The following is a 24,670-nucleotide window of genomic DNA, read 5'->3' as shown; positions in this document are numbered from 1 at the left end:
GGGTTTCACCGTGTTAGCCAGGATGGTCTCGATCTCCTGACCTCGTGATCCACCTGTCTCGGCCTCCCAAAGTGCTGGGATTACAGGCTTGAGCCACCATGCCCGGCCATTCGCTTTCTTTTTAAATTATATTTATTTATTTACTTTTTACTGATCTTCCCCACATTAGGACTCCCTTTCTTTTTAAAATATTTATCCTTCCTTTCTCTCTCTCCACTCTCCTTTCTGCAGCTCCTCTCCCAACTCTGGACTAGGAGAGAATTGGGAACAAACCAAAAAAAAAAAGGAATTTTTAAGCCTGTCACCTCTGGTCCATTTCTTTCCATCTTCTAAGCTAAATTCCAAATGGGTAATTGCATTAGTCATCTCCCAATCCAGCCTTTCCTGAGGAGCCAACCCCTGAGCTCCCTCTCCCTCATTCTTTCATGGAGTTGAGGCACAGTTTATAAAAGTCCCCACCCCTAAATTCTTAATCTGTACTCTCTCTGGAACTTGTCTCTTCCCAGAGACTAGCTATTCTATTCTTATCTGAAGCTGCAAAGGCTTCTAGAACATAACTCTTCTCCTTGTTGCATCTTGCAGCCAATGAAGGACACAGAAAGCTAGTTGCTACTGCTGCTGCTGCAAGGAAAATGAGTCAGAGAGCACTGGGGGATCCCTGCTGAGAAAGGGGCCAGGGCATGGGCTAAGATGGGATAGAATGTGCCACGGGATTTAGGAAAGTGTGGGCTGGATGTGAAATTGGACACAACCAAACTGAATTGCAATGCTGATGATTACAAATGGCAATTTTCCCTAAAAATTTGACATTTTCTCCAGGGTAGCCCTAGCTTTCTGTTCTGTGGACAGGGCCTGGACAATTTCCCTAGGACCATTCGTCACATCTTCCTATCTGGCTCCAGCCCCCAAATACACATTGAGATACATGAAGAAGCCACCATCTCTCCCCGGGGAGTTTACCTCTCATTGGACTTCCTTGTTGTATTTTGTATTAGTCTGCTAACAAAGACATGCCCAAGACTGGGGAATTTATAAAGAGAAAGATGTTTAATGGACTCACACTTTCATATAGCTGGGGAGGCCTCACAATCATGGCCAAAGGCAAAGGAGGAGCAAAGGCATCTCTTACATGGTGGCAGGCAAGAGAGCATGTGCAGGGGAAATGCCCTTTTATAAAACCATCAGATCTTGTGAGACTTATTCACTATCATGAGAACAGCACAGGAAAAACCTGTGTCATGACTCAATTACCTCCTACGAGGTCCCTTCCACAAAACGTGGGAATTATGGGAGCTACAATTCAAGATGAGATATGGATGGGGACACAGGAAAACTGTATCATTCCACCCGAGCCCCTCCCAAATATCATATCCTCACATTTCAAAACCAGTCATGCCTTCCCAACAGTCCCCCAAAGTCTTAGCTCATTTCAGCATTAACTTAAAAGTCCAAGTCCAAAGTCTCATCTGAGACAAGGCAAGTCCCTTCCACCTATGAACTTGTAAAATCAAAAGCAAGTTAGTTACTTCCTAGATACAGTGGGGGTACAGGCATTGGGTAAATACAGCTGTTCTAAATGGGAGAAATTGGCCAAAACAAAGGGGCTACAGCCCCATACAAGCCCAAAATCCAATGAGGCAGTAACTAAATCTTAAAGCTCTGAAATAATCTCCTTTGACTCCGTGTCTCACATCCAGGTCACACTGATGCAAGAGGTGGGCTCCCACAGCTTTGGGCAGCTCCACCCCTGTGGCTTTGCAGGGTACAGCCCCACTCCTGGTTGCTTTCATGGGCTGGCATTGAGTGTCTGTGGCTTTTCCAGGCACATGGTGCAAGCTGTCTATGGATCTACCATTCTGGGGTCTGCAGGACAGTGGTCCTCATCTCACAGCTCCACTAGGCAGTGCCCCAGTGGGGACTCTGTGTGGGGGCTCTGACCTCACATTTCCCTTCTGCACTGCCCTAGCAGAGGTTCTCCATGGGGGCTCTGCCCCTGTAGCAAACTTCTGCCTGGATATTCAGGTGTTTCCATACATCCTCTGAAATCTAGGCAGAAGTTCCCAAACCTCAGTTCTTGACTTCTGTGCACCCACAGACCCAACAGCCTGTGGAAGCTGCCAAAGCTCGAGGCTTGCATGCTCTGAAGCAGTGCCCTGAGCTGTACCTTAGCCCCTTTAAGCCACCGCTAAAGCGGCTGGGATGCAGGGCAGAAAGTCCCTAGGCTGCACACAGTAGGGGGGCCCTGCCTGCAAAGGGCCCAGATAATAGAGGAAACAGACCTCTCAATAGAAAAATTATGTGTGTGCAAAAATATAGTGTGTGCTATCATAGATATATTAATAGAATAAAAGGAAAGAAAGGGAGCAACTAATTTTGGGAAAGTCAAGGAAGCCTTCACCAAGGAATTGACATTTTTGCTAAATTGAAAAAGTAGGGTATTCTAACACCCACTGGTGTACTGCAAATGAATTCTGGCATTAACCGCTCAGAGACAGTGCAGATCTCATGTGATGGTTAATTTTACGTGTCGGTTTAACTGGATTCAGGGCTGCCTAGATGGCTGATGAAGCGTTGTTTCTGGATGTGCCTGTGAGGGTGTGAGTCTGTGGACTGAGAGAGAGGAATATCTGCCCTTAAGGGGGCAGGCACCATCCAATTGTCAGGGGCCCTGGCTGGCACAAGCAGGCAGAAGGGGGATTGTTCTCTCTCTCACTTTCTTTCTCTCTCTCCTTTCTGGGATGGAATGCTTTTTTCCCTCCTGACTTTGGACATAAGACTCAGACTTTTCTGCTTTTGGACTCTGGAACTTGTGCCAGTGGCCTTCTGGGGACAGTCAGGTCTGTAGCCTCAGATGCGGGCCTGCACTGTCTGCTTCCCTGTTCTGAGGCTTCCAGACTTGGACTGAACCATTCACGCTACCGGCTTTGAACTATGCTACTGGCTTCTCTGGTTCTCCAGGTGACGGACGGCTATTGTGGGATTTCTCCACTTCCATGATTGTGTGAGCCAACTCCCCCTAATAAATCACCTTTCATATATCCCACTGATTCTGTCTCTCTGGAGGACCCTGAGTAATACACCCCACAAACGAAGGGCACAGTCCCCCTCAAGATGGTCTCAACTTCAGACACCAGTCACAAGTTCAGGGGGTCTCCAGACCACCTACACTTCTGACTAACTAGATATTCAGGGGTTTTCATGACCTGGTCAGGTTAGATAATTCACTGGAACGACTCACAGAACTCAAGAAAGTGCTCTACTTCCAATTACAGACACTTACGAGAAAGGATATAGGTCAGGACCAGCCACATGAAGAGACACATGGGGTGAGGGCTGAGAGAGTCCCAGGAACCTGGGAAAAAGACCAGACAAGTCCTTTATTATATGACATAAAGTATGCTGGATAGAAAATTCCATCAAATGATTAAGGATTACTGGAAGTGAAGATTTGAGGGTCATTGCCCTAAACTGATCAAACCCAAGCTGGAGATTTCCTTGGTCCCCATAGACAGGGCAACAGGTGAGCTTGGCTCCTTTGTCTCTTCTCTCCCCCTTCCTCACTTTTGCATCTCCCCCCACCTCTCTTTCCTGTGGTTCCTTTTCATCCGTTCCTTCAATCTTTCCTGCCTGAATTGCTTAAACTATGACACAAAGCCCCAAACCCCAATGGGGCCACCATTACTTCAGGACAGTCCTCCTTTCTAACTGCCCTCCTCCCAAGGCTGCAAGTCAAATATAACAACCATGAAGTCCCATCACTGTGTCTCACATCAGTTGCCAGAGGTGAAATCATGTGGGGGTTCACAGTAGCTCAGATTTTATATTCTTTAAAGCAGTCACCACTTAGAAAGAAAAATCGGGAGCTTTTTTTATGGTGTCTTTAGAAAGAAGAGGGAAAAATAATGTTCCCTGGGATCTCTGTGATGTTAGCTCTGCCTCACATCACACTCTTCCCATTATCGCTGGATTCATTCTCATCCTCTTCTGGGAGGTGGGAAAGAGACTGTTATTGTTGTTGCCTTACAGGCTTCAGGTTTGCTCCAAAGGCATTGCCATGAAAGAAAGGCCGATTCCTTTGATGGCACACGAACTGGCACGTGTCCTCCTGCTCTCTTTCTCTCTCACTCTACAGGAGGTTAGGGTGTTGGTAGGAAAAAATTATGAAAAGGAGGGGAAGGTTCAAACTATATGTGAATAAAAACAATGTCTCTCCATGAAATAAAGATATGAAATAAAAATGATCATTCTTTCCAGGGACATTGTGAGATTGGGTGGGGAAGGAGGAGGTTTTTTTTTTTTTTTTTTTCTTAAGGAGCCCCGGGACCTCCGATTTATGTATTCAACAAATGTTTATTGAACACCTACTTTGATGGTTAATTGTAGGTACCAAACTTGACAAGATTAGGGAATACCTAGAGAACTGGTACAGCATTGTTTCTGGGTGTGTCTATGAGGGTGCTTCCAGAGGAGACCGGAATGTGAGTCAGTGGACTGAGGGAGGAAGTCTGCCCTCAGTGTACACAGGCACTGTCCAATCAATGGGAACCCGAATAGAACAAAAAGGTAGAGGAAAGGCAAATTATTTCCTCTCCCTTCTGGAGCTGGCACACCCTTCTTCTCCTACCCTTGGACATCAGAACTCCAGGCTTTCTGGCCTTTAGGTCAGCTCAGGACCTGCACCAGTGGCCTCCCCCTGGTTTTCATGGGCTTTTGGCCTTGAATTGAGAGTTACACCATTGGCTTCCGGTTCAGAGGTCTTTAGACTTGGACTAGGTCATGCTACCAGCTTCCCAGGGTCTCTAGCATAGAGGTAGCCTGTCATGGGACTTCTCAGCCTCCATAATCACATGAGCCAATTCCCCTAATCAATCTCCTCTTATATCTTTCTATGTGTGTCCATAGCCTATTCGCTTTGTCTCTCTGGAGAACTCTGACTAATATACCTGCTCTGTGCCAGGCATTGTACTAGATGCTTAAAATATAGCAGAGAATGAAATGGAAAAAGTCCCTGTACTGGTGAAGTTTACATTCCTTTGAGGAAAGACAAACCAGTAAATGTGTAATATACTAGGTGGTGATCACTGCTATGAAGAACAGTAGAACTGGTTAAGCAATTAGTGAGTGATGGAAGGGGGTGGATTTTACTAGGGAGCCCAAGGATGATGTCACTGTAAAGTGATGTTTGAAGTGAATTGAGGGAGTGGATCACTGAAGAGAGAGAGTTACTAGTGGAGGCAGCAAATGCAAAGGCCTTGAGGTAGGAGTCTTCAACCTTACAGCATTATTCCTCCTCACTTTTTTTTTAACTCTTTGCTTCCAATTTCCCCATCCTCTCCCTCCTCTTTTTCTAATCTCTTTCCCACCTTTTCTTCCCTCACCTTCCCTTATTTTTTCCCTCTTAACATCAGTTTTTCTAAGCACTGTCTTATAGTAAGCCTGATCTTGTCCAGAAAAAGCTAAATTTTAAGAAAAATGGGTGAGGGAGTGGAGGGAGGAAATGTGTCTCCGTGAGTGACACCCAGGCTACATATCGCTGTTGCGTGACCATGGCGTGCTATGTGCTTCAAGAAAGCCCTTCACTGGCTCTGGGCCGCCCGCAGAACAAAGTTGGCTCTTCAAACCATGGGTGCCATGTCCTGTCAGTGACTCTTGCCAGCTTTGAATAATGTGCACAGTGGACGTGGGATGGAGAGGAAGAGATTATAGAAAGCACATTTCTCTATCTCTCAGCAGCCAAACTGGAAACTCACCAGGACCTGCCAGAAAGATTTCCTGCTTCATGAATTAAAATCAGAATGCTTAACTCTGCTCAGTTCCATCTGTGATAGAGGAGATAGAAGCTGGTTAGCTTATATACAGTTTCGGAAAATGCATTATATTTTATAAAACAAAGTGAAAAATATCTCTTCCCAATGTCAGGATTTCTATACCTTCTTCTCTTTAACCTTATGCGAAAGATATGCAATGATAAAGTCCCTGGCCCTTTAAAGAATAACTCCCAATCATTTGTGCAAAGATCAGGTCCGCCACAAATATTAAAGTTTAGGGTGTCTTCAAAGACACTCTTGAAGAGGGAAATGCCTGGTGGAGGTAGTGTCTGCCTTACAACAGAGACTGAAGATGAATTAAGAAACAGTGTCTCTCAAATGTGTTATCTCTTCTCCATGATTGAAACTGCCTTTGCAAAATTATGACTGAGACAGTGAAAGAGATCTAACCTGACTCCATCTTGCTTTTAACCTCCAAGCTGTCCTTGTTCATTCCTGGGCATAGGAGGAACTTAGTTTATAGTTTTAAACAAAGATGATAACAGCCCTTTCCCCCAACAAGACTGCCTTTGTAGGACTAACATTAGTCACAAGATTAGAAATTATGGTTCAGGAGTCATGCAGCGGGACACTACAAGATTCTGATGCTCCCTAAACTGCTCCTAAGATCAGTGCTTGAGATATTTTGCAGACGCTGCACTTGATGGATCAGCTGCTACCACCTAGATCAATAAACTGGCTCATCTGTTCTTGTGGCCCCCACCCAGGAACTGACTCAGTGCAAAAAGACAGCTTCAACTCCATATGATTTCATCTCTGACCTGACCAATCAGCATTCCTGGCTCACTGGCTTTCCCTTGCCCACCAAGTTGTCCTTAAAAACTCTGATTCCTGAATGCTGGGGAGACTGATTTGAGTAATAATAAAATTCAGGTCTCCTGCACAGTTGGCTCTGTGTGAATTCCTTTTTCTCTATTGCAATTCCCCTGTCTTGATAAATTGGCTCTGCCTAGGCAGCAGGCAAGGTTACATTGGGCGGTTACATTCTTATATCCTGAACTTCCCCTTCTGATGTTGACTCCACTCTGTAAGACCCAGACTGAGTCAGGTTATTCCTGCTAGGAATCTCCCCATTGCCTCCTCTGGGGAGCATCTCCCAGTACCACCTGGACGTTATGTCTCTCCTGCAGCCTTTGCCACTTTGTAAGGTAACAATTCATTTCCACTTCAGCCTCCCCTACTAGTCTGCAGGCCCCTCACAGTCAGCCTCATTCATCTCCATATTGTCTTGTCCACTTTGTAGGCACTGAAATGTTAAATGAATGGATGAGCAGGGACTAATTTCAAAGGAGAATGTGTGGTCCTACCTGAGTTTTACTTCTGACATTGTCATGTCACTGCAATGGCTTTTCTAGAGACAGTTCTTGACCTTGAAAACTCTTCTGGGCATTTGTGAACCTCTTGGCTTCCTCATGATCTTCTCCTTATCTGCATTTGTCTGATTTAGATGAGGAGGTCACTGCTTTGCATCTGTAGAGCACTCAATATATCTAAAAACTGCAAAACCCAACTCTGAGTTTACAGTCAGTAACAAGCTGTTAACTCCCAGCACGTGGGGAATCATCTGTTAGAGTTGGAACGGTGCCCTGGGAAGTTTTACATTATTTGTGTGTCAAAGAACAGGAAGGAAGAAAAGAAGGGAGGAAGGAGGTTTAAAAAAGAACGGATATTTTTTAAAAAGGAAACACTTGCAAAAGATTACTTCATTCCCTCACTCGTGTATTGACTGAACAGGAAACTTTATTGCATGGGTGCACGAAATGTTCCTTGAGCCCTCCTTATCACAGACACTGTCCTGGGTATGAGGAGCATAGGAGGGAGCATGCCATCTGTGGTTGTAGGCCTCTCAGTGTTTATGGTCTGACACCCCTCAGGAGGCTGGGTAATAATATGCATGGCCCAGGTCACATAGCTGGAATACCTAGCAGCCTTCCCCCTGTTGCCATGGAGACCCTGGAGAGGAGAAGAGGAGCAAAGTCCTTTCTGGTATCTTCCAGCAGCTCCCAGCATCCTTTCTTCTTGGCCTGGGCCTTTTCTTCAGCTGCAAACACCCACACTGGACCTCCAGGAGAGGGAAATGTGCAGCTGACCTCTGGGGGCCCCGGGCTGAGGGTGATATATGCCACAGAGGAGGATGACATTGGCGCTGCCTCAAGGCTGCTGAGCAGACCTGCCATGAAGAAAATTATGAGGTGAATTAAACTTTAATTTGATTTTTATTTGGTTTCAGCAACCAGTAAAGACACAGCAATTTCCCCAGCCCTCTTACTGGTTGGAGGAATGCTTTGAGAACATCTGTTTTATTAGCAGCAACAACAATAAAAGCCAATCCTATGTTTGCAGAGGGGCTGTCTTCCAAGGCCCTCCAAGTACTTTCACTGATCTTATCTGCTCTCCTTTCCACAGCAACCCCTGAGAAATTGTATTTACTTGTAATTAAGCTTAACCGCTGACCTCTCCTGCAGCTCTCCCCACTGCTGTCTACTCAACCATTTGCACTGCAAAAAGGAAGACTAGCAAGGTGGAGGTGAGGGGAGGCTTCCGGGAGAAGAAAGAGCAAGATGGCGTCTCTTATTCACTCTTCATCCACCCTTTATCCAACACTTACTGGGGATTCAGTACCAAGTCAGCATAGCTCTGCGTTCTGGGTTTTCAGGATTAGGAGGGTGTATAGAGATGTGTAGGCACAGGGAAAAAGTGAGAAAACATTTCTAGCTTGCATAGAATTCTGTTTTACTGAAAGAATAGAAAAATATAGAAATTTCCTGTTTTCCCTAAATCCCTTCTTGTTTCTGTTCATTTGCTAAGATGCCTAAATTATTATTGTTTTTAAAAAGACACAATTATCCTAGTTACTTGACAGAAATTGACTATACTTTAAGTACTAAAAGTGATGCTGCTTTAAATTCGACAAGCCCAATGGATAAACAAAATATGGTATATTCATGTAATGGAAGATTATTCTGCCAGGAAGAGGAATAAAATACTAAATGAAATACTACATTGTGGGTGAAATTTGAAAACCTCATGTTAAGTGAAAGAAGCCAGTTATAAATGACAACAGATTGTATGATTCCACTTATGTGAAATGTCCAAAGCATGCAAATTCATTGAGACAGGGAGTAAAAGTGGTTGCCAAGGTTTGGGAGGAGAGATGAATGGGAAATAACAGCTGATGGGCTTAGAGTTCCTTTTGTGGGTGATGAAAATATTCTGGAATTACCGAGTGGTGATAGTTGTACAACCTTGGAGTATATTAATCAAAGTGTGCTTAGCCCTTTGTGAAGATGACTTTTTATTACCATTTTGAATCTGTTCCCCGTTAACAACACATATAATCAAAAAGTCATTAGATTAATGTGATGTTTATTAAGAATGTGTAATAGCATGAATAAATGCTTCTTATAACATGAACTTTAAAAAGTGGGTTATAATGTTGGATTGCAGTGTGCACATAACCACTGAATTGCACCATTTAAATAGGTGAATTTTGTACTATGTAAATTATATCTCAATAAGCTTTAGAAAACATTCTACAGACCTGGTAGCAGAGTGTAATCTCAGGGTGAAGGTCACTCAGAAATTTAATTCCAGACACTTCACAGTCTGTGTAAGGGGTTTGGGATGCCTCACTATTCTTTGAGATAGGAAACAACAAGGGTTTGGTGATGGGAAAAATCCTGAAAGTAAGGCATTGATGAGCAAAGTAAGAGACGGTTGGCATAGCATGACATTGAGCCTTCATGCACACTGGAAGCATGTTTGCACATGGATCAGCAATACATATGCAGTGAGTGAGGGTACACGTGTATTGCCAGACAAGTAATACATATGGGGACCTGGGGATCGGGTAGAAATGAGGATCAGGAATGTAGAGGGGTTCTTCACTGGGTTGATAAAATAATAATGCACCACGGTTGGGGATGGTGGCTCACATCTGTAATCCCAGCACTTTGGGAGGCCATGGCAGGTGGATCACCCGAGGTCAGGAGTTCGAGACCAGCCTCAGCCAGCATGGTGAAACCTCATCTCTACTAAAAATACAAAAATCAGCCAGGTGTGATGGTGGGTGCCTGTAATCTCAGCTACTCAAGAGGCTGGGGCAGGAGAATTGCTTTAACCCGGGAGGCGGAGGTTGTAGTGAGCCAATATCACGCCACTGCACTCCAGCCTGGGTGACACAAAGGGACTCCACCTCAAAAAAAAGAAAGCACCACAACTGAGGAGTTCAGTTGCTTTTGAAGGTTATTAAAATACGGCAGAAAAGATTCTTAGAGCAGATGCTGGAGAGATAAACCATCAAAAGAATAATGGAAGGCAAAATGTAATCAAGACTAATGTGTTTTCCAAGTTATAAGTCAATAGGGAAGTGCAGTCACTTTTTTAAAAAATTAAAATTATTTTTCTATTAAAGAATATTATATAAATTAAAAATATAAACAAATGCATTTGTTGCTATTGTTTCTCCTAGTCCTAGACCTTTTGTTGTTATTTTTAAAGTTATATGCACACTGCAACCCAACATTGTAACCCAGTTTTTTCAGTTCATATTATAAGAAGCATTTATTCATGTCATTACATATTCTTAATAAACATCACATTAATTGAGTGACTTTTTCATTATGTGTGCTGTTAGAGGGGAGCAGATTCAAAATGACTGGTAATTAAAAAGTCATTTTTACAAAGAGCTAGGCAAACTTTGATTAATCTGAATGCTTAGAGAATTAATTCTTCTTTATAAAATAAATCTCAACCTTAAAAACCATGCCGCATTCTAGCCAGGGAGACAAGAAATACAATTAAAAAGCTGAACAGCACAGAGGCAGAATTATTATCTTTTCCTCACCAGTCTCTCAGCAATGATTTAAAAAAAAATATTCTCAGGACGAGGGCAGATACAGGCTGGAACAAAGGAGTCAATTGAATTGTTGAATGGGGTTGTTGAAACTCATAGCTGAAACAATAGTCTTGAAAGACAAGGTACCAGAGAGTGGAAAGGTTTTTTAAATTCCAAAAGCTGGCTTACTGCATCAAAAGCCGAAACTGGAAGGAAGCTGGGCATAAAATTTATCCACAAACCACAGAATAGGTAGGAACATACAACAAACTCGGCTACCTCCTGAGACCTGTTTATTACTGAGATAAGAAGCCTATTCCAGAATGTAAATCAACTTTATCACCATGAACACTGTTTAGTTCAGTTGGCACTGTTGCTGGTTTTTTTTTTCGTTGTTGGTTTTTTTTTTTTTTTTTTTTTTTTTAGCAAGACTTTCTTGATGAAGGAAGCAATACGGTGATTTATATGCTGACACCAACCAGACTTAGCTTGTTGCCAACCAGCACTTTGAGTAGCTCTGATGTAAGAGATAGTTTTACATTCCAAAAGGGGAGGGACTGAGAGTTGGGAAAGGAAAGCAAGAAAGTAAGATATTGATATTGTTGGGCTTCCCTGTGAGAATGTTCAGAGTCCTAACCCCTCTCCCCGTACCCTGTTGACTTCATGCCAGCAGTGGGGTGTAGAAAATGTGTGTTAGAAACCTCTGATAGGGCCTCTTTTACCAAGACCTGCCAACATGGGCTGCGTTCACACCCAAACCATGAAGAAGACAGTCCAGGTCATCATAGAAAAGTGCTACACATGCCTGGGCAACGACTGCCACACGGACAAGCACGTGTGTGAGGAGATCACCATTATCCCCAGCAAGAAGCTCCACAACAAGATAGCAGGCTATGTCACGCATCTGATGAAGTGGATTCGGAGGGACGCAGTAAGAGGTATCTCCATCAAGCTGCAGGAGGAGGAGGGAGAAAAAAGAGACAATTATGTTCCCGAGGTCTCAGTCCTGGATCAGGAGATCATTGAAGTAGATCCTGACGCTAAGAAAATGCTTTTGGACTCCAGCATTTGGCAGTCTGTCCAACCTGCAGGTCAGTCAGCCTACAGGTGACATGACTTTCAAAACGCCTCAGGGATCTGTTTGAATCTTTCTGCAATACTGTAATATTTTCAAGAAACCTAGGACAATGGCACAAAACAAACAAACAAAAATAAACCTCTGATAGGTTTGGTGGGGTTGGGGCCTGAGGCAAGAGGGCACTCGTGCCTTGCTCCCCAAGGTATAGCGTAGGCAGACAGTGAGGCCCTTAAAGAGGCACACACGATGCCAGAGCAATAGTCACTGTAACTACATGAGTTACTCGAGGACTACCTCACAGTGTCCCAGTAGCCTTGAGGTCCAGAGATCCGGTGTGGAGGAGGGAGAAACATTGTGAGAGGGCTAGAAACCTTAGAGGTCTTGGGTTAAGATGAGGAGGGGACAGAGTGGCTTGCCTCATGTTCAAAAGCCTTGGCGGTGTTGCAGGCATCTGTTACTGGAAAGGGGTCTAGATCCAGGCCCCAAGAGAATGTCCTTGGATCTTGTGCAAAAAAGAATTCGAAGCAAATCCGTAAAGTGAAAGCAAGTTTATTAAGAATGTAAAGGAATAAAAGAATGACTAATCCATAGGCAGAGCAGCCCTGAGGTCTGCTGGTTGGCTGTTTCTTGATTATATGCTAAACAGAGGGTGGATTTTTCATGAGTTTTCTGGGAAGGCGTGGGCAATTCCTGGAACTGAGAGTTCCACCCCTTTTTAGACCATATAGAGCAGCTTCTGGGCATTGGCATGGCATTTATTAACTGTCAAGGTGCTGGTGTGATTGTCTTGTAGCATGCGAATGCATTATAATTAGTGTATAATGAGCAGTGAGGACGACCAGAGGTCACTTTCATCGTCATCTTGGGTTTGGTAGGTTTTGGCCGGCTTCTCTACTGCATCCTTCTATCAGCAACGTCTTTGTGACCTGTATCTTGTGCTTACCTCCTATCTCATCCAGTGAGTAAGAATGCCTAACCTCCTGGGAATGCAGCCCAGTAGGTCTCAGCCTTATTTTACCCAGCCCCTATTCAAGATAAGAGTCGCTCTGGTTCACATGCCTCTGACACATCCACCACAAAGGTAGAGAGGAAAGAGCCACGTAGCTGTGATGGCTTGCAGATGAGAAGACAGCCCTGGGACAAAGGGAACTTGCAGTGCCTCTCTTTGTTATGGGACACTTAACCGCTCTTGGCCAGGCACTGTGGCTCATGCCTATAATCCCAGCATTTGGGAGGCTGAGGTGGTCAGATCATTTGAGGTCAGGAGTTCAAGACCAGCCTGGCCAGCATGGTGAAACCCCATCTCTACTAAAAATACAAAAATGAGCCGGACGTGGTGGCGCATGCCGGTATTCCCAGCTACTTAGTAGGCTGAGGTGGGAGAATCACTTGAACCTGGGAGGCGGAGGTTGCAGTGATCTGAGATCTTGCCATTGCACTCTCTAGCCCGGGTGACAGAGTGAGACTTCATCTCAAAACAAAAACAACCAAAATAAACTATTCTTTTTACCCACTTCATTACCCGAAACTTAGATGTACTCTCCCATCCCTATCCCAAGCCGTGGAACTTGGAATTGACCAAGTATTCTCTCGTCAAAAAATGAGGGAGAGCTACACTCAAAGTGAGTTGAATGGGCAACACTAAATTTTCTACTATTGGTGGAAGTGGGGGCTTGAGAGTTAAGTTAGTTACGAGGAAATAAAGATATATTTCTGCACTCTTTAGGTTGTGATCCTTTCAGTTAGGATAGGCTAGATTATGCTGCAGTATCAGATAATCCCCAACTCTCAGGCACATAACATATCTACCATGGGGCAGCTGAGGCTTGGTTTGAAATCATTCTCACTTCAAGACCTATGCTGATGGAGCTGGAACTTGCCTTTTTGCAGAAGGAAAGAGAGCTCTGGAGAGTCTCCTGTTAATGATTAAATGCCCCAGTTCAGAGGTGACACACATCACTTCTATTATTTCCACTCACAACATATTGAGTTATATCAGCCACAGTGTCCCACTCAGGAGGGGGCTAGAAAATATTGTCTTTCTCTATGTTCAAAATGTGGCAATCCAAAAATATTTGATAAACAGTGCTAATGACTACCCTAGTAGCTGTAAAAGTCTTACCCATTTCATTATTTAGGACTTCAGAACAAAAACAAAACAAACAAACAAAAAAACAAGATATATAAAGGCCAGGCGCGGTGGCTCAAGCCTGTAATCCTAGCACTTTGGGAGGCCGAGACGGGCGGATCACGAGGTCAAGAGGTCGAGACCATCCTGGCTAACACGGTGAAACCCCGTCTCTACTAAAAATACAAAAAACTAGCTGGGCGAGGTGGCGGGCGCCTGTAGTCCCAGCTGCTCGGGAGGCTGAGGCAGGAGAATGGCGTAAACCCGGGAGGCGGAGCTTGCAGTGAGCTGAGATCCGGCCACTGCACTCCAGCCCGGGCGACAGAGCAAGACTCCGTCTCAAAAAAAAAAAAAAAAAAAAAAGATATATAAAGTGCTGTGGTTTGGATGTGGTTTGTCTCTGACAAAACTCATGCTGAAATCTAATTGCCAATGTAGCAGTGTTGGGAGATGGTGCCTTTAAAAGGTGATTAGGTGATTAAGATAGGTTAATGTCTTTCTCCCAAGACAGGGTTAGTTCTACTGGGAATGGATTAGTTCCCACTAGCCTGGTTTGTTACAGAGTAGGGTTGACTCTCATGTTTTGCCCTCTTTGAACACACCCACTTGCCTTTCTGCTTCTCTGCCACGTGTGACACAGCATGTGGCCCTCACCAAAAGCAGAGCAGATGCCAGTGCCATGCTCTTGGACTTTCCACCCATCAGAAATGTGAACCAAATAAACCTTTTTTCTTTTTATTTTATTTATTTATTTATTTACTTATTTATTTTTTTATTTTAAGACAGAGTCTTGCTCTGCCGCCCAGGCTGGAGTGCAGTGGCGCAATCTCAGCTCACTGTAAGCTCCACCTCCCAGGTTCACGCCATTCTTCTGCCTCAGCCTCCGGAGTAGCTGGGACTACAGGTGCCCGCCACCAAGCCCGGCTAATTTTTTGTATTTGTAGTAGAGACGGTGTTTCACCATGTTAGCCAGGATGGTCTTGATCTCCTGACCTTGTGATCCGCCCACCTCGGCCTCCCAAAGTCCTGGAATTACAGGCAAAAGCCACTGCACCCAGCCTCTTTTCTTTTTAAATTACATTCTCAGGTATTCTGTTATGGCAACACATGACAAAACTTAGGCATATAGAATAGCTCTGTAGAGCATGGAACCTGGGGTTGAGTTTTGACTCACTTGTAAATGGAGGTATGCTCTTAGCTAGCTTACTTAACCTCTTTGACATTTAGAGTTTCCCCAGGGTTGGTATAAAAAGTATATGAAATAACTTCCTGGCACACGGAAGTGACACAATAAATAGCTATTATTTTTATTTTTTTTTGTTGTTATCATTTGTTTCTTTTCCTGATAGTTTATTGTCCTAATTAAGTCAGAGTGCTAGTTAGTGGGGTTCCAGCTAATTAAAGTCTTTTTTTCTTTTTTAAGTTTATCTTGGCTGGGCGTGGTGGCTCATGCCTGTAATCCCAGCACTTTGGGAAGCCAAGGTGTGTGGATCACTTGAGGTCAGGAGTTCAGCACGAGCCTGGCCAACATGTCTCTACTAAAAATACAAAAATTAGCTGGGTATGGTAGTGCATGCCTGTAATCCCAGCTACTCAGGAGGCTGAGGCAGGAGAACTGCTTGAACCCGGGAGGTGGAAGTTGCAGTGAGCCGAGACCATGCCACTGCACTCCATCCTGGGAGACAGAGAGAGACTCTGTTTCAAAACAAAACAGACAAAAAGTTTATCTTAAAAAATATACAGTCAGACACTTATATTCAGCCAACCACATATATTTATAGCAGTGTCCCTCTGGGCTCATTTTGAATGATGGATATCTCATCCCCCATCCTAGAATGTCCCTGTACCATCAGAAACAGTGGTCAGTGACTGAGGAGTGGTCTACATTTGGTTTTGTGTGCTATGTGGTTGGTAGTAAATGGAAATAATTGCTTCTCCTGCCCTACCCAAACCCACAACTAACAAACGTGAAATTAAGGGGAAAGTAAATAACAGAGAGAGCTGTGAGGGAAGTACAGCAAGAGCACAGGCCCCTGCAACCTCCATGGTGTTAACCCTACACCAGCATCAGTGGGATTCACAGCTGACACTGTCAGGATTTCCATGAAAAAATGGACCTGCCACCTCTTCAGAACAAACCCAGACAGTCCATGTCCTGTGTTTTGGTTTAGGATGTGGAAAGGTGTCCACCAGAACCTGGAAATGGCAGGACTGCCCATTTCCGCTTTCTGCTAGTGTACTCTGGGGTTTCAGCATGGACTAAGGGGCAGAGGGGAGTAAGGGGCTTGCTTTCTCCCCAGCTGTCTTTCAACATAGCTCTCTCCTCTTCTCCAACCTCTTCCCTCTCCCACTCCGACTCTAGGTCTCCACCAGAGAGGTGGAGGAAATCATGGGCCCCCGACCCAGAGAAGGGTTCAGGTACTTCCTTTAATGTGCCCTTCCCTTCTCAAAGAAGAGGTTTGGATTTGGGCAGCAATGCAAGGAACACTTCTGGAAGGCACACTTCTCCCAGAGTCTGAGAGTGTGTGTGTGTGTGTGTGTGTGTGTGTGTGTGTGTGTAGACAAATCCTGTGTTCTTTTTAATCATTGAGGACCAAGTACTATAGTTGTACACAAGATACTAGACACTGTCTAAAAGTAACCATGAAGGTGAATAGGCTTGGCCTGAGGCAAAGTGATGTTTTGTGTAGAGGGTTACTGCTGTTTCAGGATATCCCTTGCCAAGCCCGATTATGTTGTAAATTGAACTCCGACAGAGAAGGAGGACACTTTGTGAGGTTAGTTGTGTCATCAGATCACCCATCCTCCAAACCACCCCAGGAATAAAATAAAACAGAGGCACAGAAGATTTTTTTTCTATAGACCAATCCCCAGTGCACATTCTGCAGAGGGAATAAAAAGTGTCCTTCAAGGAAGGACAGCCTCAGAAATTGCGTTCTCTTTTAAAATTAATTTAAAAATCCACTGGCAAAGGTGGGGAGAAAATCCTTTAGCATACCTTACAAAGCGCAGGGTAAGGTCAACCATAAATAGCAGAGTCCCTCTCCTAACTTAGTTGGAAGGAAGGGTGAGACTGAGAGGGCGAGGCAGAGAAAGACACATGGGATAAAAGAAAAATTTCACAGAAAAGGGACAGCTGAATGCTGAAATAAATTAGACATACTTGCAGAATGGGAGTTTGGACTTCCCATAGGACACAGATGTCCTTGGTGATTCCTTTCTGGAAATGATGTTGGAAAGGTGAGATTCCAGCCTGCACAGAGGTTCTCTGCCTCCTAAAGCAGCAGAGCAGAACCAGGGACAATTCCTTAGGTTTACAAGGTAAAGCCTGGAGTGAGCAACTGTTAATCAGGAAACCAGCACCAGGGTTGACCAGCAGCCTTGGAAATTGTCTGGGCCAGGGTGAAATTGTGTGTGTGTGTGTTTGTGTGTGTGTGTGTGTGTGTGTACGCACGCATGTGATTATTCATAGATACATGACAAGGTAGGGAGGGGTTGAAAAGTCCTTGATACCAGAAATGGAACCTGGGGCAGGCCCAGGTAAGGCTCACTGCCCCCAATCCCACTGAGGCCCTATTTTGAAGGTATGGGAAAAGGGAGAGTTGTATAGAAAGCTATTTTTCTGACCTGCCCATTCTGGGTAATGAAATGCTGCATGTCATTTAGTTGGGTCCAGTTGGATCTGGTGTCTCTCCCTACACTATCTAAAGGCCTTTGTTCACCTGTGACTTTATGGAGATGGCAAAATGATTCATTGAGAGTGACTGTACCCACACTATTGAGACCTGTGACCTGATGGCAATTTGTATAATGTGACTATAAGTATTGAATTAAATAAATAAATATTGTTTTATTACAATGATGGTCTGAAATGTCACCATTTTTTTCTGACTACAAAAATTAACCTACGTTCTTCAGCATGGCTTAATGGCAATCCTCACTTTCTTCTCCATCAGGGTAAGCAGGACAGGCCAGGGGTAGATAAGAGCCCATCACTAACCTGGTGTACATGGCCTCTATCTTTTTTGGTTAGATGTTTCTGCATCACTTTCTGATTCTCTGCGGCACCCTGAGCTTGTTTATGTTCTGGTTCTGTGTAGCAACGATCACTCCCTCATCTAGAGACTTGGTTGACTCTAGACTGATGTGAGAATTCTTGGGAAACACGAGGCAGCACTGCAGGGCCCTGTGTCTACTGTGATGCAAAGGAGAAGGGAGAGATGCTCCTCACATGCCTTTTTGTGCAGAACATGTCAAGTTAGAGGTAACAGCAAGTGAGGCCCTGCATTGGCACTTGGAGATCCAGGGCGTCTAGAGGGCCTGGAGTTGTGCCCAAAACTCTGGCTCCAGCTGGAGAAGCAGCGGGAAGAGGCCCAGCAGCAGAAGGTTGCCCTTGGCATGGACAGGACCACCTTCAGTGCCAGCCCTTCCTTGCTTCACAAGGAAGCAATAGATAGAACTGAAGGAAGTTGTGGTTTGAACATATGTGTACCTCCAGAATTCATATGCTGGAACCTAATAACCAATGTGATAGTATTAAGAAGTGCGGGCTTTCCGAGAATGATTAAGTTCTGAGGACTCTGCCCTCATGGGTTACTGCTCTCATAAAAGCAGTTGAAGGGAGAACTCTAGTGCCTCTTGTCCTTCCATCTCTTCTGCTATGTGAAGACACAGCAGCAATATTCCAAGATTCCAAAATCTTGGAAACAGAAAGCACCCCCCACCAGACACTGAATCTGCTGGCACGTTGATCTTGGATTTCCCCAGCCTCCAGAACTGTGAGAAATAGATTTCTGTGCTTTATAAATTACTGAGTCTCAGGTATTTTATTATAGCAGCACAAACAGACTAAGACAGGAGTGAAACAGGGAGGACAATGGCAGGAAGAGCTGAGAGACCTCCTCATTAGCACACAAGAACTCCTTGGTACCTCCCCTAAATAACTGGCGGGGTAGGGGTGTCTGTGGGGGGTGGGGGGTGAAACAAGGAAAGAGGGAAGGCCCACAATAGCTGGTTCAAGCTGGAGCCAGAGAAATAATGCTTATGTCTGTTCACGTGACCTGTCTTAGTGCTCTGATACACAGACTATCACTTCAGGACTTTTATATAAAATATGTAACAAAAATATTCAATTCTCCCTGTCCGCAATTATTTTAGACCCACCATTTACATGTAGAGTCTTCCTCCACTATGTTTTATAGATTGTAGAAACATAAAGTAAAGGTGTGGAGCCAACAGGGATGAATTCAGAACAGACCTGGGTCTGGCCATTGCTGTGAAAAATTACTCTTACCAGGGTCTTAGGGGTGATCAGACTCAGTGGCGCTGGTCCACACTTAGGAAGGTCATAAAATACAGATGTAAAAACAAAGATGCTCATTTATTAATGCACATTGAGATTTATATTCACCAAGGTGACCAGGTATGCATGACTCTTAGACTACAATTTCTCTCACTGTTGGAAAACGACTGAGGAAGCTCGTTTATAATCAGGAGCATTTCAGGTGAGTGCAAAAGCGGACCAAGAATTGGTTATGGGATTCACCTGTTACTGGCAGCCAGCTGCGCTAGCCCGAGGCATCTATCTCCACAGTGGGGACATGCATGCAGGTCAGAATGGAGAAGGGACATCATCTCTAATGGGCTGTGCTAAGTTGGGCACACCCCATGCTTGCTTCTGTTGCTCTTTTATTTCCAACTCCCCACCTTCCTACCACATTACTTCGCGAGGAAGGCAAACTAATGCTCCAAAAGACGGTGCTATCCCAGTCACTAAAATATAACGTAGCAACTCATCAATTCACCGAATAACCAATTTACCAAATTACTGATTCTATTAACTGCCTATGGAGCTTATAACAGATTGTTTGTATGAAATTGCTTTAATAGTCATTGAAGACTTATTTTCCGTTTTTGTTTGGTGTGGCTCACAGGAACTGCTTCACCTCATCTCTCTCCCTATGAATTTATCAGGGCAGCTTATTTGAATGTTCATTTCATGTTTTTCACCTTTTAGGGCCTTGCACTTCTTGTACAGCAGTTTATATGTGAATGGGGGAGCTTGCCCTTCAACACAGATTATGACCTTCTCTAGTTTTGAGGCCTTATGCCTAACTTGGATTTTAGCCACATTCCTAAATTTGTGTATAGACCCCATTTCATGGAAAGAATTTTTGCTGGTTTCCACATACTTTGTGGATACATAAAAATTGACATGCAGACAAAAACTTCATTCAAAAGACTGACAAAGGCCGGGTGCGGTGGCTCAAGCCTGTAATCCCAGCACTTTGGGAGGCCGAGACGGGCGGATCACGAGGTCAGGAGATCGAGACCATCCTGGCTAACATGGTGAAACCCTGTCTCTACTAAAAAATACAAAAAACTAGCTGGGCGAGGTGGCGGGCGCCTGTAGTCCCAGCTACTCGAGAGGCTGAGGCAGGAGAATGGCGAATGGCGTAAACCCGGGAGGCGGAGCTTGCAGTGAGCTGAGATCCGGCCACTGCACTCCAGCCCGGGCGACAGAGCGAGACTCCGTCTCAAAAAAAAAAAAAGACTGACAAAGTCAGCACAAATAGGGAAGGGAAAATTGATATAAAACTGTTTAAAGGGCACACTCTTCTTTCACGTATATGATATCAAATGAAAGAGTCTGAAATTTGAAACATGCACAAAATATTTATTTGGCTGAGCTTATTCACAAATCCATGATTAAGAGTAATAGGGAAGGCAGTTGGTTATATGTACTGGCAGAGAGAAATCTACCTTATTTTTCATAAATTCCATGACATTTGAGATGTGCAAAATGCACAACATTTGAAACACCCAGGATCTTCTCATTACTTAATGACATAGACCAAAAGTGCCAAATACACTAGGATTTGGCCAGCCACAGTGACTCAATGGTAGCAAACTGGCTTATGGTGAAATTGCTGCAGTTCTAGACATGGCTTAAAGTACAAATTTGGCAGTTTTGGGCGAATTAATCTTTCAGCAAGTTAATGTTTGACACATTGGCTTTTGGTGAATTGATCATTTAGTGACTTGACTTTTGGAGAATTGACCTTTGACAAACTGGCTTTCATCAAATTTAATTTTAGTTCTTCTTTGGATTTATTATCCTCAGTTAAGTTACTGTTAAATCTTCTCTAGTTAAATCTTGGGCATTCCTAGTTCTTTAAGATGATTTAGCAAATTCTGAATGAATCCTGCTACACTCATCTTCTTTTTTTTTTTTTTTTTTACATTTCACTTTTTTTATTGAATTTGTATTAAAGGAGGTAGTGAGGGGGAGGAAGCACTTAAGAGTCAGAACCCATATTAGACTCTGGGGAGTGAAAAATTAAATTAAATCAATAAGATGGGGAGTGGGGGAAGAGTCAGAGGGAGCTTTGCCCCCCTTTCAAGATCAAATCAAGAAATCAGGGAAAGCAAAGACTTAGGAGAGAAGAAAGACATTCTCTCAATACATCCTCCTTCCCCAGGGCAGAGAATTATATTGTTACTGAGTGAGCCTCTGAGCAGAAGGCTCTACCATCTATGCACAGACTTCACTCCTCCTCCCCAAGCTTTCCTGGAGAATGTCCAGGGCTGGCCTTAGCCAACAGAAATAGAGAGGTCAAGGGGGTCCATGAGTAAGGAAGGGTCAGCAGGGACCCTCAATACTGATTCTCCTCTGGCTGGAGGTGGGCAGGAAGGAGACATAGCTCAAATACTGAGCAGCCAAAAAAAGAAGAAGATGGCGAGAAACAGGAAGAGGGAATCCTGCCAGCTGGAGGCCGGGTGACCCTGTCCCAGATCCACACCTGTACCCCGGCGGAAAGGCTCATGGGCATTGAAGACGGTGGTGAAAAAGCCAAAGGGAAAAGCACCAACACCAAATGAGAAGTGGAAGCCCCCGGTATCACCAAACGGCTGGAATCCCCCTCTGCTCTCTGGAGCTGGTCTCTGGCCCTGGGGGCGGGGTGGAGTTTTTAATCTGGGATCCTGGGGCTTTTGGCTCCCTCGCCCATAAAGCGGGACAACCTTCTCTCTGCTGATTCCAGCTTTACATACAGGACACTCTTGCCGCTCTGGCCTTGTCTCCAGCCACTGATGAAGACATGGCCAACAGTACAGGTGGCCACACACACTGACCACAGCTTCCCGAGCAGTCTCCAAACATATATTACATTCGAAGGTCGCGCCCGCCCCGCCCCGCTCGCGATTTGGCCCTTCGGGGCCCCCGTCCTCCTCCTCCGCTGCTGCCATGGCCGGATTTGTTTCGCCCCACGTACCCTTCAGTCCCCTACACTCATCTTCTGAGGGCAAGTATTTTTAACTTCTTGAGAAATATGTCACTAACACTTGCCTATATTGTTTATCAGTATTTTGCCCTCAGTTTCCTTGATGCTACTGAGCAATTCATGCCATACAGAGTTAAGGTATGCGATCTTCCTGCTAATCATTTCCTGGGGTCGCCTCAAACATTGATTTTCAATGGGGGCCATACTTCTGGGGAGTGTGTATTTTGGACATTTATGGGAGCATTTTTGTTACAATGACTGGAGGGTCACCTAGCATTTTAGGAAGTGGGGGCCAAGGATGCTAGACTTCCTGAAATGCAACTGTTCTATGTCCCATATGCCTTTGGAAAATCACAATAGACATATGTGTTGATGAAAATCTTAGAGATTACCTGTGCCTGGAATGTAACTCTGTTTTACGTATAAACATAATATTTTTTGCATGGTTTAATATATACTGAAATTTTTAGGATCATAACTATTGTGGGAATCAAGGCAAGATGATATTTTGTTTTATTTAGAACTTTAACCTGAGCTCAGTTGCTCACGTCCATAATCCCAGAGTCTTGGGAGACCAAGGTAGGAGAATTGCTTGAGCCCAGGAGTTTGAGGCCAGCCTGGGCATCATGGAGAGACCCCATCTCTACAAAAAATTTAAAAATTAGCCGGGTGTGGTAGCATGCACCAGTGGTACCAGATGCACAAGAGGCAGAGGCAGAAGAATCACTTGAGCCCAAGAGGTTGAGGCTACAGTGAGCCATGTTTGTGCCACTGAACTCCAGTTTGGGTGACAGAGTGAGACCCTGTCTCAAAAAAGAAAGAACTTTACCAAGAATTATTCACAATTTTGGAAATGCATGTTTCTGACAGCAACCCTTCTCATAATATTGAATCACCAATTTAACCACAGCTATATCCATTGTGTTCACAATGATTTTAAGTAAAGGTGCAGGCACCTGGCCCTTTGCTATGTCTTCTAGGGCAGCTGTGTACACATATTCACACATATTTAAATATTCACATATTTAAATATATTTTATTACCTGCTACTCTCCTTTTATTTTTCTTTACATTGTATGTAGGACATTATATTTATTTTAAAAATTGTATGTGTAGGTAGGTTATATATCTAAGAACCTCATTTCTAGATAGCAAAATGAATATTTTGAAATATTTCTTATAAAAGTTAAGTATTATGTGTGAAAGGATTGAGAAGCATGGTCTTACACTAGCTTTCTCTCTGCATTGCTCCATTTTCAGGTCCTGGTACTCTGCTTCTTTCTGTTTCTCTAATTGCTCTGAGGGGCGGAAGGAGCTTTGTAGTCAGCCTAGGCTTTGGGGCAGGAAAGAACAACCTCCGAGATGAATTGACCTGCCAGAGTGCTCAGAGGCCTCAAGGTCATTGACTTCCTGTGTTGTAACATAAAACATCTTCCCCTCTGGCACCCACCCACTGACACCTCCCCATCACAGCCTGGCAGCCGGAGGGAGGTTTCCCTGTGAAAACATTTCACTCCCACTGGTGAAGCAGCAAAGGGATGGTGTGCTTTAAGAGAACACCAAAACCCTGACCAAGCCCAGCGTGTCTCTACTTTGGGGCTTTTGGCTAAAAAGTACAACATCTCTCAAAAATGCCTGTACAAGCATGTCGCCTGGGAGGAGTAACCTGCTAGAGCTTCAGCATTTATGACCTGAGATGATTAGGCTAGCCAGGCTGTGGGCAAGAGAGGGCAGGCCTCTGCAGAAACAGTCTCTGGGGTGGGAAGGGAGAGGGGCGGGCCTGGGGACTAGTCAAGAAACCTGCTGGTGTGGGCCCTGCAGAGGTCACCTGAGAGGGTAGCATGGCGGGGTGTGGGAGGGAGACACAGACTTCACCAAGAGGTTGCCAAAGGGTACTTCTGAGACATGCCACTGCCAGGGAGGGAGACAGACTGTTTCCCACAGGAATATGCCTGGGAAGCTGATGTTACCACCACATAAAGGTGGGGTTTGCATAAGGATAGCAGGTGGGGAAAAAGTAAATAGTTATCTCTGTTGCTGGAGTCAGAGGGGATTTTTATTCTTTTCCTTTTCTTTTCTACATTTCACAGACAACAGGGAGTAAATAATACATACACTGGCTGGAGTCTGGCTCCACGGTCACACTGCTTGGGTGTGAATCCCAGAGCTACCACTTAGGAACTGTGATCTTGGACAAAATACTAAACCTGTATAAGTTGTTTCCTCCACTGCAAAATGGAGATAATAATAGAACTGATGTCGCAGAGGAGGTTGGAGCACAAATGAGCCAACACATATAGAGAACTGTGGTCTTCAATAGCTAAAATGACTACGGTGACCGTAACTTTGAGGGAGTGAGTTTCTCTGGGAATGTTCTGGCTGAGCCCTGCCTCGAGTGAAACCTTCGAGGTGGTCACTGTGTGTATCACCTTGGGCCTGACTCTCCAGTTCTAGGGAGCCACAGGCATTTGGTGCTACAGACACCTGGTCAAGTCCTTTCCTGCCCTGAGTAAACAA

The 24,670-nt window shown here is 44.5% G+C and overlaps 2 protein-coding genes across 2 annotated transcripts; one reads left to right on the top strand and one right to left on the bottom strand.

Annotated features, from left to right (window-relative positions):
* Nucleotides 1–11,383: 11,383 nt before the first annotated feature.
* On the top strand, nt 11,384–11,776 carry LOC105505530 (40S ribosomal protein S17-like). The gene has a single exon (XM_011933378.1). It carries the CDS (start codon nt 11,402–11,404, stop codon nt 11,774–11,776), a length of 375 nt encoding a protein of 124 aa, XP_011788768.1. The 5' UTR covers nt 11,384–11,401.
* Nucleotides 11,777–21,113: 9,337 nt separating this feature from the next.
* Nucleotides 21,114–22,155, bottom strand: LOC105505531 (E3 ubiquitin-protein ligase RNF5). The gene has a single exon (XM_011933379.1). The coding sequence runs from the start codon at nt 22,116–22,118 to the stop codon at nt 21,576–21,578; it is 543 nt and encodes a 180-aa protein (XP_011788769.1). The 5' UTR covers nt 22,119–22,155; the 3' UTR covers nt 21,114–21,575.
* Between the last annotated feature and the right edge of the window lie 2,515 nt (nt 22,156–24,670).

This window comes from Colobus angolensis, unplaced genomic scaffold (genome assembly GCF_000951035.1).
Source record: "Colobus angolensis palliatus isolate OR3802 unplaced genomic scaffold, Cang.pa_1.0 Scaffold126, whole genome shotgun sequence".
NCBI classification, from domain to species: domain Eukaryota; kingdom Metazoa; phylum Chordata; class Mammalia; order Primates; family Cercopithecidae; genus Colobus; species Colobus angolensis.
This window is presented reverse-complemented; position numbering and strand designations above follow the sequence as displayed.

Bases quoted from the DNA above. Each gene is read 5' to 3' on its own strand.
- LOC105505530 (XM_011933378.1), top strand. From the start codon at position 11,402: ATGGGCTGCGTTCACACCCAAACCATGAAGAAGACAGTCCAGGTCATC.
- LOC105505531 (XM_011933379.1), bottom strand. From the start codon at position 22,118: ATGGCAGCAGCGGAGGAGGAGGACGGGGGCCCCGAAGGGCCAAATCGC.